Source organism: Cupressus sempervirens, chromosome 2 (genome assembly GCF_028749045.1).
Source record: "Cupressus sempervirens isolate cs-2001-9-10 chromosome 2, ASM2874904v1, whole genome shotgun sequence".
Taxonomy (NCBI): domain Eukaryota; kingdom Viridiplantae; phylum Streptophyta; class Pinopsida; order Cupressales; family Cupressaceae; genus Cupressus; species Cupressus sempervirens.
This window is the reverse complement of record NC_143119.1, coordinates 673,176,253-673,192,570: the sequence shown is the minus strand read 5'-3', so window position 1 is coordinate 673,192,570 and position 16,318 is coordinate 673,176,253. Positions and strand designations below refer to the sequence as shown.

The 16,318-nt window shown below is 34.7% G+C and overlaps 1 protein-coding gene across 1 annotated transcript in view; it reads right to left on the bottom strand.

Annotated features, from left to right (window-relative positions):
- Window positions 1–1,293: 1,293 nt before the first annotated feature.
- LOC149575152 (UDP-galactose/UDP-glucose transporter 5B-like) overlaps window positions 1,294–16,318 on the bottom strand; it is a 45,643-nt gene continuing 30,618 nt past the window's right edge. The window contains exons 7-11 of the mRNA XM_089815013.1: window positions 11,405–11,517; window positions 5,921–6,009; window positions 2,233–2,319; window positions 1,970–2,038; window positions 1,294–1,677 (exon numbers count right to left, since the gene is read on the bottom strand). Coding sequence (XP_089671139.1) covers window positions 1,507–1,677; window positions 1,970–2,038; window positions 2,233–2,319; window positions 5,921–6,009; window positions 11,405–11,517 — 529 coding nt within the window. The 3' untranslated portion in view covers window positions 1,294–1,506. The remainder of the gene's footprint in view (window positions 1,678–1,969; window positions 2,039–2,232; window positions 2,320–5,920; window positions 6,010–11,404; window positions 11,518–16,318) is intronic.

Below are 16,318 nucleotides of genomic sequence, written 5' to 3'. Positions count from 1 at the left end.
GACCAAACTGACAACTTTTCCGGCCAATTGACAACTTTTCCAAACAACTGACAACTTTTACATTAAAAAATCAATTTCCAAGAACAAAGTTCCCACAACTTAATCTTAATCTTAAGTAGTCGGACTTCCTTCTCTTCCATGGACAACTTAATCTTACATAAGACGTGAGAGATATTTTCATTTTACCATTATTATAATTTCCAAGAACAAAGTTCCCACAACTTAATCTTATTCTTAAGTAGTCAGACTTCCTTCTCTTCCATGGACAACTTAATCTTACATAAGACGTGAGAGATATTTTCATTTTACCATTATTACAACTATGCATGTTCTTATACATCACATTATTTTTTGTGTTAACCATTATATCATTGATATCATATAATAATCCGCATGCTTCTTCCAAGGTCACTCCTTTCATTGATCCCACCACTAGGGTGGGCATATCCCATCGGATAAAGCGTTCCCCTTCAAAGGTTTCCAATTATTAGCTCAGGGTCTAATGTAAATTTAATGGCTACATATGGTTTTATCAGGGTCTAATATAAATTTAAAAGCTAGATATGGTTTTAAACTCGTGAGGTGGTCTGTGAAATTCCCTCAGACAACAAATGCAAATCAATTAAATATTCCACTTAAAATCTGGGATGGTTATCCTCCTAACCTAAAAAACATTATATTTATGCAAGTAAAAATAGAAAATCAAGAAACTTTCTCGTTATTCTTATCCAAATGTTCATGAAATGAACAAACTACAAACAAAAAAAACCTGCAAATGCAATGCATTGAAGCCTTATAGGGAATACTGCAAATGCAATGCATGGAAATAACACTCCAAAAACTTCAAAAACTGATTGATTTTTGAAAAACATAAAATAAAACAGCACATAACAATCCCATTACGTGACTGTAGTGGTTTGGATGGCATAAGAGCTTCTTCAAACCATCTGATAAATATCGCTTATAATAAAGGATCAGGCTAGTCTCTTCAGCCAGTCTCCTCAGACAAACTTGAATAGTTTTCTGCGGAGATTATGATTTAGCAAGTACGTTTCACCATGCTCATGGGGTTTATATATCCACCATTCCCAGAATGAATCAAATATATAGACATTCATACAGGAGTTATAGTTGAGATAATTAGCCCAAATGTGTTTCTGAATCAGGTTTTCTGCTTACCAGCGGTGCTGTAGTTTTTAACCTTGAAAATCAAGCATTGAAACTGAGAACCAAAATTTATATTAATTGCAACACAGGGATTAGACGGGGCATTTGATACAAAAAAAATACCAATTATTCCAAACTTTCATCTACATTTATTGATGATTTCTATTTGAAAGAATTGCCTGATATCGTTATCAAATGTAGTTTCATCAAAAAGCTCTTGGGCTTGCAGTTGAATTAATAACATTAGACTACAGTTGCTTTTACAGTTAAATGTCCATGATTCATGTACTGCTAGATTTCCAGAGTACAAAATTTCAATCATAGACATGCTACTTGATACTATCTAATAGATATATCAAAAGACTTGGGCAGTGAATCCTTCCCGCTTTCTTGATTTAACAATGGGTCGTTCTCTTCTGTTCCTGCTTGCTTTTGTTGTTTTGGCAAATCAAGCTTTTTCCTCTGAGCATTAAAGAAGTTTTTGATGTACAAAGAGCCAAAGACTATCACCTGTACAGAAGCAATTGCCACAAAATTAAAATTAACAGTAAGTTACACAAGCTAATTTCAAATAAACAGCATATAAATGAGATATTCTGATACCATTTATTATTTCATTAGTGAAACAAATTTTATCTGGAAAGAAACAGGTAACAATATTTCCAAAAAAATTTGTCTAGTAAATTAATTTTCTATGTAAGCATAGAATCTCTAGGTCTACAAATTTACCAGAAAAATATTTACTGTGTAGGTCTATGTTATTTAGCAATAAATAAAAAGCATTTGAAAACTAAACACTTACTGCCCCAACCCACTGTAGCAAACTTAAGGGATGCGCAAACCATATGCACGAAAGCAAAATGCTAACAAGCTGCTCAACATAGTTATTTGGATGTTAGTCAAATATCATTTCTCATATTTTACAAACGTATTGTATCTATAGAACAACTATTCAGCCAAAAAGTGAATATCACAACTGTTAAAAAGAAAAGAAAAAAATCTATGCAAATTACAAGAAGCTCCCAAAAACATCGCATGAACATATGATATACAGATCATAGTAACCTGTCTTGTTGTCATAATAGTTGCAAAGGTAAGAGCTCCAAATGTGCGGATAGTGTAGGAAATAAAAAATTGACTAGCTGTTGCAACCTGTAGATATAGAAAGTTGACAAACCACATTATTAGTTCAATTCTTGCATTTGATAAAATATGACATTCAACTAAAAGTTAAAAATTACTTAAAATAAATAAATTGTATGCTAAGGGCTGCACACACAGGAAATCATTGTATAGCCCAGGAGATTTAATGAGGACCTCCCCTCGAATCCATACTAGTCTCTATAATAGAATTATATGGTGATAGCATCATGTTTCTTCATGGTATGGTATGATAGGTTTCTTTAAATAAAATAATATATTGTAAAGAACAGCATACTCTCAACTTTTGTGACTTAGGGAATATTCATTTAGGTGCTTACGAATGGACTTTGCCATCAAACAATGTCATTTGATACAATTTCAACTTTGAAGTGATTTCCTAAAAAAAAATAAATGAGATGATATATGCTATTGTATCAAACTATGATTATGATGTTTTTTGGTTTTCCACTGCCACTGAAATATGGGTCAATGAGATTGGGTCAAAAACTCACCAGTTAAATTATGATAAAGCATTACATGATATATTTATCTGTGCGATAATACTAGAGGTGAATTTTATATACAATTTTACACCAGCATTAGTGGTAAAAAAAAATAGGAATATTGGTGTCAAGGGGTCTGAAGAAAATGAGTCAGCTAGAACTAAATTTATTTTTAAAATGGGGGAAAATTGAGAATCCTTCTGTGCATGCTATTCACCATTCTTTCGAAGTGCAGCTCCTGCGCATGCTGTACTTAAACCTGAAAGCACCAGATTTTGGCATTGCAGACATCTTAAATTTGAGACGATAGGACAATGATAAGATTATGAGAATCAAAGAATAAGTTTAGTTGCCAGATGCTCTCGCTCACCCCCGGATGCGGATGTGCATGTGTCCAGAGGCCGAAGCGGAGGTCTTTTGAAGCACACAGGAAGCCCCTGGATGCACCTGGATGCCTTCTGGAGCACACAGGAAGCGTTCCACCATCCTGTGGACGCACGCGCTCCAGAAGGCATCTGCATCCACAAGATGGGGGAGCGCTTCCTGTATACTCCAGAAGGCATCCAGGTGCATCCAGGGGCCCAGCGCACATGAAAATGTCAGAAGTGACATTAAAACAAGTCAAGATGACTTAAAACATGTGATCATTTGATCATTAACATTTTTTATTTTTTTTTCCCCCAACTCTTAATATGGCCCTAATAGGGGACATTCATTATTTATTCATCTTATTTTGTTTGCTGCTTTACTCTCTTCGCATTTGATCTCCATTTTGGCATTTTGAAGGGAAGGTGATTTTTTTAAGAGGATCATTTGCGGGGTGCATATAGCTTCCAAATAGAAGATCTAAGCATCTAACGTAAGCATTTGATCCCATTCTTGAGGTTTTTAATGATTTTTTTATTAATATTCTGATGAAGTTGTTCAAGTTTGGGAAGAAATTTATCAAGTTTCTTAATTTTTTTAAAGAAATAAAACAACTTTTGTCTATCTAGATTCTATATTAATATTCCTGTGCCTTCTTTTCCATTTATATGCTTGATGTTCATAGTTTTTTTCTAATTTAAATTTATTTCATTTTTTATCATAGCAATAAATCAGATTGTATTGTGCTAGAATGACTGCCGGCAGTAGTGAAAGTTCTTCAATGGGAGGGCTAGGAGCTGGTAAATATAAAATTGAAAACCAGCAATAGTTTATGTGATAGCAAATCATCTGATAGCTCATACTCGAGTTAAACTTCATTCTATGGGCCCTTCATGCAAAGGCAAAGATAGGAATGGGATGTTTGTTGGACAAAACAGCAGGATATCTAAGAGAACAAGAGGGGGCTAATAGATTGGTTAGAAGATCAAAACAAACTTCTTATGGTAGTCCATCCAGAAAAATACATTGAAACATTTGTATCCTCCACCCATTTAAAAAAGTAGAAATTACCGCCTGCAAAAGAGGTTCACTGAATGCAACATTTAAAATGGAGGCAAGAGAGCTTGTTGATCATAGGATGTTAAAGATTAGTTCCAACCAATGTGATGTATGGAAGGCTCCACATTCAGAGAGGGCTCAAAAGGCCAAGACATTGGTCTTGGATGATACTTGGTGGGCTTGTGTGCAATATGTATTGGATTTCACCTAGTCTATCATGACTATGCTTCAATTTGTGGATATAAATTCACTATGTTTGGGGAATGTCTATGACGGCAATGGACACAATGGTGGAGAAGGTAAAAATTGCAAAAAAGAACACATCAGAATGACCCCGTAGAATGTGAAACCTTATGCAATGAGGTGGAAACAATTGTTCATCATCATTGGGAAAAGATGAGCACCCCATAGCACCTCCTTGCATATGCCCTATCTCTGACATACTTTTGCACTGAAATTACTACTATGCTAAATAGAGTAACACCATATGTAGATGAAGAAGTTGTTAATGGATGCAAGGAAGCTTTTGAGAAACTCTTCCAAGATGAAGTGTACCAAAAAGTCTTTCTCTTAATTGCCTCAAGAATAGAACTTAGTTCAATAGCAATAAGGAACCAAAACAACATGGGAGTTATCATATGACAGTACCTCTATGGTCTACCATTTAACTATCTACAACCTCTTGCAATCAAAATCCTCTCAATTTTTTTTTTGTTTTTCGTTTTTTGTTTTTTGTTTACATCTTTAATTTGTTTTGCATTTATGAATTTTATGTTTAATTTTGTGAGCATTGTCCAAGTTGCAAGTTCTTCTATCACTGAACAGAATTAGACGACATATTCCTTATCCACTCAATGAAGCATAACCGCTTGGGCACAAGAAAAGTTGACGACTTGGTTTACAGTCATACCAACTTGCATGTTTTGTCATGTAAGGAGGAACACTACAAAGATAGGCCAGCCAAGCTTTGGGATGTCACCCCTATGTGGACCAACTTGAAAGCAACCATTGAGGATCTTACGAGACTCGCTACATTGTGATGATGATGACATCCTAAGAAGTAGTGCATCTAGTACAAGTCAAACTGATTTAGGTTCCAATGATCTTGAACTTACAGCAGTCGGAGATGATGAAGATTTTTATTAGAATCCTTATGATTCTGATTAGCGAATCTTGATTGATGAACATTAAATCATGAACTACATTTTGATTATGTAATTGTAGTGATTACCTGATTTATATTGGAATCGTGAACATTCACATACATCATTTGGCTTATTTGAATATTTGTGAACTATTAGTCGACATTTAATATTTATCTTGATCATTGATGAGGTATCATACTATCAAATGATTAAATTTTGTATATTTCTTGCATTTCTTTGCAGATATACACACACACACACATTTATATTCAAAACCCAAAAAAAATTGTACATCATGTACTTGATTCTCATACCTGCATCCGCACTATTGGCAACTAAGCAAATAAGAAATTCAGGGCAATTTTTTTTTATCTTTTGGCTTTAAGAACTTGCATGAACAACGCCACATCTTTCAAAATTACTTCTATTATAATTTATGGGTTAATTAGTTTCTTGATTTGTTCAATACCTAAGAAATCCCTCTAAAAATGCCAAAAGTATTAGAAAACCAATAGAGAAGAGAGTCTAAATGCTCACCATAGAAAGTAGTGCAATATCAAAAAAGCAATCTTGATGTCGTAAAACAAAATTTATAGCTTGTAAAAAATGTCCTTGAAAAAAAAGACCTGCATAAAAAGAACAGTTAGTACATGCAAATTTTGAATTACACAATTTCACATCAATTTTGTTTTTAAAGAGAATATACAATGGCTATTAGAAATGCAAATTTCTTAAATCAAACAAGAAAAGGACATTACACATACTAACCTTTGTGATGTTTGCTAGCCCTATTGTGAGTGAGATATCTAAGTAAATTAAAAATAAGGAAATTTAAAATAAGGGACAGTAAAATTAATTTATTTGAATGGTCATTCAATCAAAGGTGGCATCAAAGTAGATTACATCCAATATCACATGAAGCCTTCGTGAATGAAGTTTTGATGCTTGTGTGGAGTGCGCCTACTGACATGAAGAGTGTCTTTGGGATTATGGCTAGAAGTTGCTTTGAAAAACATTTATTTAAAGTTTATCACTAAAAAAAGAAATGGTGCGCTAGAGATACTGGTACAAAGGTACCCTAACTATTAATGATCATAATGGATAACAACAATCTCTAATTGAAATTAGAATTTAGCTGTGAAATATATTTTAAAGCTTTCTGTTAATATTATGTAATATACATTCAAGAAACAATCAGTGGGTTTTCATATTTCCAAGACATGGGAAAACAAAGAAAAAACATTCATTTACCTTTATCATCCTGATGATGGATCATAGAGTGTAATCTGAACATTAACATTATAAAAGCATTACACAGTTTTTATCCAAAATCTTCTAACATTAAAAAACCTTCTGACAAAGTAACCACGAACCAAGAATTATCCCCACAAATCCTAGCAGATTGTAAGAGCCTTCAAAAGAAGAATTCAATACCTCACCAGATCCAAATCAGAAAATTTTCCCTAAGACATTTCCACCATATGGTGAAGGAATCTCTAATAAGCTCACAGAGAAACTCGAAATAAACAACCAGAGAGTTTTCCTTCCCAAAAATAGCATTGGAAAAATAGTAGTGTACTAAAAAGTAAAAAACCCAGTACATACTAAATAATAGTGTGCTAAACCCCCAATAATACAAAATTAAGGCATGGGGGTATATCAAATACTTTGCATGGGCATAACTAGGGATGAAGGCTTAGAGTGAAAAACTCATATAAAGTTATAAACCCATGATTTACAAGGTATTTATTTTTATCATTACACCGCTAGCCTTTCAACAATATTTAATGCATCCACCCATCCCTCTGCTAATATTATGGACACCCCTGGCCCAAGTAATTGAAAAAACTCAAACTTGGCAAAAATTGGGGAAACTCGGCAAATTTTATACATTTGAAAATGTATATTTTTTAAATTAAAAAAGAAGGAAACAATGCTGCAGCTCCCGTTTGCTTCTGAGATGGCGACGGGTTTCTGCTCATGGTGATAGCCAAAGTGCTCGGCAGGGTCTCAGGAAGGCTGCTAGATTACATGCGACTCAGAAGAAGAAGGGATTGCAGGGCGCTTAGGGGATAATGGTTTGCAAACAGGGGTCTACAACAGCCAGAAGGATGGTGTTTTTCCTATTGCCACGACCCCACGATGGGTTTGGGCAGAAAATTAAAAAATCCTTTGTTTTTGCACACTTAATAGCTGATTAGCATTAGACTGGTTTGACTCATTTTAGTGCCACCCCCTGGGATGTCTGTACTAATATATTTGTACATGATGCTTGAGGAACCCTAATACTAGTTAAACATGTGCTCTTAATTAAATCGCTAACATACAAAAGGATTTGACAATTCCAGTAATTTCAAGAAATTAATATATATTTTACACCACCCTTTGTTCTTGTGCTAAAGTCCTTCAACTAGTCATCTAAGGGTTTGCAGGTGTAGATACGTATGAGATAGAGTGCTTTTGAAAGTAGGGTGTGCAAGTTTAGGGCTGGCCCAATGACCCAAAGTACAATATATATTACTCAATGTAGATAAATTAAAATAAAGAAAATTAAATTCTATGACATAATGTATATTTATAGCCCTTTTTCTTTGATAATTAACAATTAAATATCAATTTTCTGCTCAGATGGTTAAAGATTGTGCCAACTTCAAATTGTGAATGGGTTTTTCATTATCTCACAGCAGAAGGATATGATGCACCATCATCTATCAAAGAGATGAAGTTGGATTCAATTTATCTGGACATTAGGAACTTACTTCCAAAGTGCGGTCCTTTGAAAAGAACCACTAGGGAAAATGCTCGCATTAACTAGGAATATGAGGATAGCAAGGATAACTTTAGTGGCTAATATTTGCCAATTGGCTAATCTCACTCATTGGGGACCCCAGAATTGGCTTTTTTTTTTTTGCAGTTTCGGGGTGTCAATGTCACCTGCACTTTATCAAAATTGGTCCCATGCTTAGGCTAATCGCCAATAATAATACAAAAGTATTTATATTTTAGTGATGAATTCACCAATGAAATCTAATTTTTCTACGTAGTAAATTAAATATTTTCACCTACAATTTTCGAGGCTTATCTTAATTGATGGTCATATTTGCTATTATTTTGTAAAAACTTAAGTTACACTACAGATTAAGTATGTATATTTGACATGTGTCTCTACTCTGAAGACTTGTCATGAAACTTTTTATCCTTTCTCACTTTGCCATGAAATAGATTTGATTGGGACACGTCTTTACTTGGGGAACTTTCTTTAAGACTTGGTATCCTTCTAAAAGTTTGGCTTGAAAATAGGATTTAGGCCATTGGTATCCAACAGTTAAAAATAATAGGGGTAATTCCTCCAAACCACCATTCAATAATTTGGAGGGAAACTGTAATGATAAAAGTGGCCTAAATTTAACCTTAAAGTTTGATAATTAATTAGGCTTAATATTATAATAATAATAATAAAATCATTGTTTCTAGGTATGTTTACTTTTTTCCACAATTTTCATCCAATATGAAATATTCACCAAGATTTTATAGAATTTTCATATGATTGAAAAACAATCGCCAACAAAATTTTAAAAAAATCCTACTTAAAAAATAAAAATTCGCCTATAGAAATTAATCCTTTTCCCCTTAACTAATGTTCGATTCACAAAATCTTATACTTTTTTCTAAAGGGAAGTTTCTTAAAGTTATCCCTTGAGGATAGCTCAGATGAGGAACTAATCCTCATTCGATGTAGATAGGCAAATCTCTGTTTTATGGTGTTTATTGGAACTGTACAGTAGGATATAATAGTAAGAAATAGACTTTTTTTAAAATTTGAAGGATAGTTTAATAGGATATAAAGTAAAGAGTTTATCTCTGTACAGTCAAGGACAAGGGAAATAGGATAATAGGGCACCATACCAGTAAGCACTATGAACTAACAATCTTAAAATATATATTAGAATTATGTTTATATAGATAGACAATTACTGCTTTATTAAAAGAAATTAACTAAAGCTTGTACTGTTAAATGTGCTGGCTTAAAGTTTGTATTGCACTGTGGATAGTAGGCCGTCAACCTCAATACTGTTGATGCATGAGACATCATTTTGTGATGGGCGGTTATGTTTTCAGTCAGCAAATGCTTTCCAAGCTTTATTTTTAATGACATAGGTACCAGTAAAAATTGGTATAACTAGTATAGGAGATTGACATTTCTTAAGGATTTTTCTTGAAATCTGGGCAGGTCCAGTCATTTAACCTGCAAGCACCATTTTTTTGCTAAAACATTGGTTTGAAATCTTTATTACTGCTGTAAACAATGGTTGTCGTTTCTCTCAAAAACCATAGCAAGTAGTTTTGATCAAAAAAGATGCTATCAATCAATCTGGAAAATTCCCTATGGAAGGTTTTATGCTCCAAAGTTTAGTCTTGACCTTTATTTATCTCTGTAATAGCAAGATATGGAAATAGAAGCTTCAAATTACTTCATGTACTTTTCTTTCAAAACCAGTTTTAGCTTTATCAATTGCTAATAAGCAAGTTACGAACTCTAACAGTGGTGGATGTATTTTTTAGTAGATCTACATGCAACTAACATGTTGAGACAGGATCTAGAGAGGCAGACTTGTAAGGACCAATAAAGCCCTGCCTGAGGACAGGGGGTCCCCAAATAGGAATTTAATCATTTCTTTAATAGCCTAGAGATAAGTTTTAATAAGTACCTATGATAGTTTTCATATATTTACATATTAATATCATATGGTCTAACCCCAATCTTAGCCAAAATGAAGTTGCAGAAACAAAGATCCAGCCCATAAACTATTACTTATGCAAAGATAAGGGATAAGAAGAATCCATTAACAAACAGGCACCATCATATTGGCAATCATGCAGATCAGCATCCAAGCTCACTTTCTGATTGGGGCAAGCCCAACAGAACTTGTATAATTGTATAAATTGTAAATTTTAATTTTAATAAGTAAGGAAAATTATCAGATCCTAGTTTAGAATCTGTAGAGGGTATAGCCTCAATTGCCACCTTTGTACATTGGGGTATGTCCCTATCTATCTTATCGGCAATTCTTTATGAGTGGACAAGACCGGATATTTTCTCCTCCGTTCTTTCCTACCAGTGTCCATTTTCAACCGAGCCTTCTAACCTTTTTAATTAACTAATAAAAATAATCCAAGGCATAGGCCTATTATCAACCAAAAAGGAAAAAAATTAATAATAATCATTTAGTTTTATAATATAAAGTAATAAATTTAAATTAAAACTGTGGCAATGTGCTGCCAATCCATTGCATCTACTCGCAGTGCTTTCCCATTAACCAAACATGAATGCTAAATGATGTCTTGAAGAATTTTCCCAAATTTCACCAAGGCTAATATATAGGCTGGTCCATCAATCCTGGACGTTAGTTAATAAGCTTTATTAGAACAGGCATTGGCTCTTAAAAGTTGATAGCAATACTAATGTTGGTTCCTTGGGCATTAGCCTTATTGAAGACAGGTAACACCAATAGTCCCTTGCAGTGGCCTTCCCCATCTTTGGAATAACATTCAGTCACGTCCATTAATGTCCTATTTACAAATAATTGAGGTGAAGTATTAGGTGTGCAACATCTAGATTTGTGAGGTATACACCTAAAGAGGCGCATGCTCCAGAAATGTTGTGCACTTATATTAGCAGCATATGCTTGCACAATGTGCCTTGGCATTTTTTATTGTAGCCATTATTCCTCTGGAGGAGAACTTGTGTACTGAGGAAAGAGATTCAAGTCACTGAATCTTGTCACTAAGGAGAGCTTAGCTGCACTCTTACAGAACTGTAAATTGTTAAAAAATGATAGAAAAGACATGGAATTAAACAAAGACTTGAAAATCTCAAAGCCATATTTGCAAAGCAGAAAGACAAATTCTACCTTTAATTTTTTTCTCTATAAAAAAATGCTCCTAATATTTTTGTGCATTCTGTCACATTCTTTAACTTGTTTACATTAAGCATAGTATAACAGAAGGGAAGGTACTTACCGATCATACTAATAGCACAAGAACAAAGGGTGGTGTAAAATATTTGATTGTAGATTTCCATATTGTATCCTTTAAAAAGTTTGTCTTGAAATGTGCTTGTAAACCCATCAAATCTGCATTTTGAAAGTAACATTTGTTAAAAAATAATGGTGTTCCTCAAACCAACAGAAATGTATCTTGGGTTCTTCGAGACCAACATGAAATCCAATGCAAAAATATGAAACAACACTTAACAAGAAACTAAATTAAAAAAAGATGGATTTTTGGAACAGCAAACTTCCACAGATTTGGTTTTTCCCCCATTAACTCGCACGTGTAACACAATACATAGAGGTACAAGATTTTTTTCCTTGCAAGTTATGACCAATGCAATGCACGCACCATAACAACTCAATTTTCACTGAGCAAGGTAAACTCTCAAGGTGAAAAAATCATTTGCAGATGCATACAATAGCAACTGCATGGAGCTCCAAAGATGAGGTATGACTACTTGCAAACCAAAAAAAATTCTTCCCAAAGTTTACATCAAAGAAGAAGGCGTGACCACACCCTATAGCCAAGTTTCACAAATGACAGATCATGGAGAAGCTATTGCTTTCTCTGAATGAAAACAAGAATTTCCAAGAAAAGGCTGCATTCATTGTTCTTAAGCTTTGCTTTTCACTGGGGTTGGACAAATCCTGAAAACATAATAATAGGTATTATAAGAATCAAGTAGATCTATCCAGGAACAACGGTTTAGAATGCTTTTCGATGACTCTAAATTTTTAATGCTTACATGATGGGAAGATCATTGCTGGGATTCCAAAAAAGGAAAGCCCATGGATAATGGGTAAAGAGTGGCTTCAAAGAAACACTCAACAAATGGGAATTTATAAACTGGAGATGAACCCATCCACAGCACCATATTGGTGAGATTTCTAGCCGTGTTAAATTCTGGCACAGGGAAATGTCAAAGCACATTGGTGATGTTCTGAGAACAAATGTGAAAAAGTGTGTATTCTAAAAATCCATGTCAATATTATTCATAAAATTATAAATTGAAGTTGACAGGCCAAATTTGGCACTGGCATGTGAGACAGGTAAGTGAAATGCATGCGAAGTAGGTGAAAAAGTTGATTTGACTCGACTGAGGACAATAAATGCAAGACATTCCCAAGGAGGGAACCAAGCTGTCAAAAAAACTATGAATTACAACCTATCAAATAATATCATATCTGAGCAGATCTCTGCTCATATAGAGGAACAAATAGCAATTACAAGAGCACTTCTGACCTCTAATTCTCTCCTCCACGACAGGAAAGTTGCCTAAGTCTCCTTGATGATAGCAGCTAGAGGTCAAGCAAAATCCATTTCACAAAACATCCCACACAAAATCCATTTAATTTTAATTGACATTTGGTATACAGATGCCTATTACAACTTTTCCATGTAAATGTTTTAGTGTATATTTCACCAAAATAACCTTTTTGGTTCTTCTAAGGCTAAGCTAAACACAAGCACAAGACATCGCAAACATAAGCAATAACTCATTCAAAATAAAGGATATCATTTGTTTACTCCTAACATTTTCATCATTTAGCAGGTCAAAGCTATAGCAACCTAGGATAACGTATCATTAGAAAAGTGCCCTAAAATCAGCTTTACTTTCCTGTGTTGTGTGGTGTATTATTAGCTCATGAATGAAGCACTAATGTCCCCTTCTGTATGACAACAAATGGGGTGAATTTTCCTAGCCTCCAACATTCCCAAGGATAGGGGAATATTGAATAGATAAAAGGGACAAGTGAATAACTATTAGCTAGTGTAACACGGGTTTCAAGGGACCAAGGGATGAGAGGACAATGGGACAAATTTCCGGGACGGTGGAAAAAAGGGCTTCAATTCAGGGGCACCAAATGGACGGCAAGGGATGGCAGGGGGTGGTGCTCTATATACTATATTCTCTACATATGGTACTTGAAATGCTAGTTATGAAAAGATGTACAATGGTATAAGACATAAAAATAGCAAAATTGCAAATGTCAAATACTAAATACAAACTACAATATACTTGAACATTAAAGTTTTATACATTGAATATAGAATTACTATATCACTATTATACTGAATAGAATTGGCAAATTGGCAAATGGAAGATTTAGATTATATCAAAAATATGCCAGTAGCATCACATAAATTGCAAGAATAGAAACACCAACATAGAAACCCCAGATCTAATTTTTATTTAGGGTAGCCAGAATAACCAACAATTATGTATGCAATAGCAGCTAAAATCCTCTGCCCATATTATGTCTGCAAATGATCTGTAAATGTCCTGCAATCAGCCACAAATATATGTATATATCTGATTTGCTTGCAAAAAATTTTAAAACACCTTTTATATGCCTTACAGCAAATTTCCAAAAGTTCTCCGGATGCTTGGTAATTCGGATGCGATGTGGGTACAAGAATCGGGTGCACGGATGTGCAAAAACTTTTTTGGGGGGTGTTTAGTGTTCCTACACCTTTTGGTAGTATGATACTTTGTAGTGTTCCTACTAAGTGGATAAAGGATTTTGTAATCCACTTCCATTCAACCACATAAGAACTTTCAACATGGACACTCTTCACAAAATTAACCATAACGATCATAAATGCAAGGCCAATTAAAGAATTTTAAGTACTAAATTGTACAATACAAGTGATAAACGAAAATAAACTTACCAATGAGAGGATCTTGGTTGCAAGAGTTTGGTGTCACACTATTCAGGGAACACCAAGTATGAAGTTTGGATATTCCCGAATTTCAAACATTCCTAAAATATTCGATGAGAATCGCCAAAAAATTGTCCACCAAAAACGGGATTTATTTCCATTGCATTACAAAATTAGAAATTGCTGTATTGAAGATTTTGCAGTGATTTGTAGGGTTTTTGGACCAATGTTTTTCTTAATGTGTCGTTCGGCAATCTGAGTGGGTTTTGATGAGAGCTGGAGAAGTGAATCTACAGTCTGCGTATGTTTTGAAGAAAGCTGGAGAGCTGCAACAATCACTCTGTCTTTGTGTGTCTGCAACCCTGCCCCATTTGCCCGCATCTGCTCCAGATATGGATTAGCTCAAGAATAATGAGCTTTTGAATTGTTTACTATTAAATACATTACACTTTCAAATATATGACCCACTTGTTGCCGTGAAGGAGATACTATCTCAATTTTATATTTATCCACTCCTTTCCCTCCCACTGAACTTTCACTATCGACAGCGGCCATTCTTGCACAATACAATCTGATTTCTAGCTATTTAAAGAAATTAAATAAATTTAAATTAGAAAAACACTATGAATGCCAAGCATACATTGGCAAAAAAAGATACAAAATGTTAAAATCATTGCTCCATGACTCTCCGCAAGTCAGGCAAGTATCCCAGGTCAATCAGTTGGGTCAGCCCTATTGGGTCCAGATCGGCGAGCCGAGTCCGCCTTGCCAGTTTCAATATATGACAGCAAAAGGTTGAAGGTAAAGATAAATCTTCATAAAAATTTCAAGGGTTTTGTCGCTTTGTCGAGTCACGGCCGAGTCCGAGCCAATTCGTGAGTTGAGTTATCCTTGCCAATACAGGGCCAGGTCCGAGTCTGGGAACTATGGTCAAAATAAATAGCTAAACTTGTCTCTTTATTTCTTAAAAAAATGAGAAAGAAAACTTGAAAAATTTTCTTCCCAAACTTGAAAAACGTCCTTACAATCTCAAAAAAATATCTGTACAACACTCATGAATGGGATAATCTAGCACCCAATGAACCATCCTCTCGAGAAATAATCACCTGCCCTTCAAAGTGCTGAAATTGAGACCAAATGAGAAGAGAGCAAAGCGGCAAACGAAATGAGATGGATAATCAATTAATGGCCTCTATTAGAACTGTCTGAGGGTTTAGAAGGAGAAAAATATTGAAAACTGTTAATGAGAAGTTGGTTTGACTTGTTTTAACATCACTCTTGATGTTTTCATGTGCTCTGCATGAGTCCCCAAATGCACTCCGATGCCTTGTGAATCGCATACGAACAAAAACCCCAAAAATTAAAAAATCAAAAACTCAAATAGAAATTCAAGCATCTGTCCCAGCAGCAGCATTGTTGAAAAATGGAGGTAGGTTTAATCGGGTACTCCAAGTACTCAATGCAGGGACGTCTCCAGGAGAGTACTTTGAGGGTACCGTGAATAATCAAGATAAATCCAAGTTTTCGGAATGACCTGGATTTTTATAACACAGTCTATGCTTTCAAAGGAAGATAGATTGGCTATTATTAATTTATTTCGCTTTTCTCATTATCAAATATTGAGTTCTATGCAACCTTCAGCCTGCCACAGGACAATATCCCTGTATAAGCTGTCTGGACATAGCACCAGTCAATTATTGGCAGTCACAGAAATTAGCAGGACAGCAAATTTATGGCAGGAGAGTCATGGTGAACTTCTGAAGTCCACAAAAGGGTTTAGGGTATCTGCTATTGCTGGAGCTTCCTAGAAGGGTATTTCTGCACCCACAATCTACAATAATAATCGCATTGCAATCCAATCTATGTCCGCTACTGCAGCAAAGATTCTCATTGTCATCAGTCCCTTTAACGGTGATTAACTTCATCAGGGGCACCGATATTGATGCAGGTTTAGATTGGTACGAACTGAGCACTAAAATTGTTAGTAGATGGATATTTGTCTTCAATTCCAGTGCTTAGGAAAACTCGTTGGATTTCATCTGCATTTGTATAGAAAACAATCTTTTTCATTATCTGTGATAAAATGGATTTCTTCTGCCTGTAGATAAGATGTTGGTTTGAAATTATTCTTTTAGAGATTTTAAGCTTTGTGTGTGTCTTATTTGGTTGAAAGATCTTAAGTATATTTCTGCAGCTAAGTTTTAGCCAAATCCATTT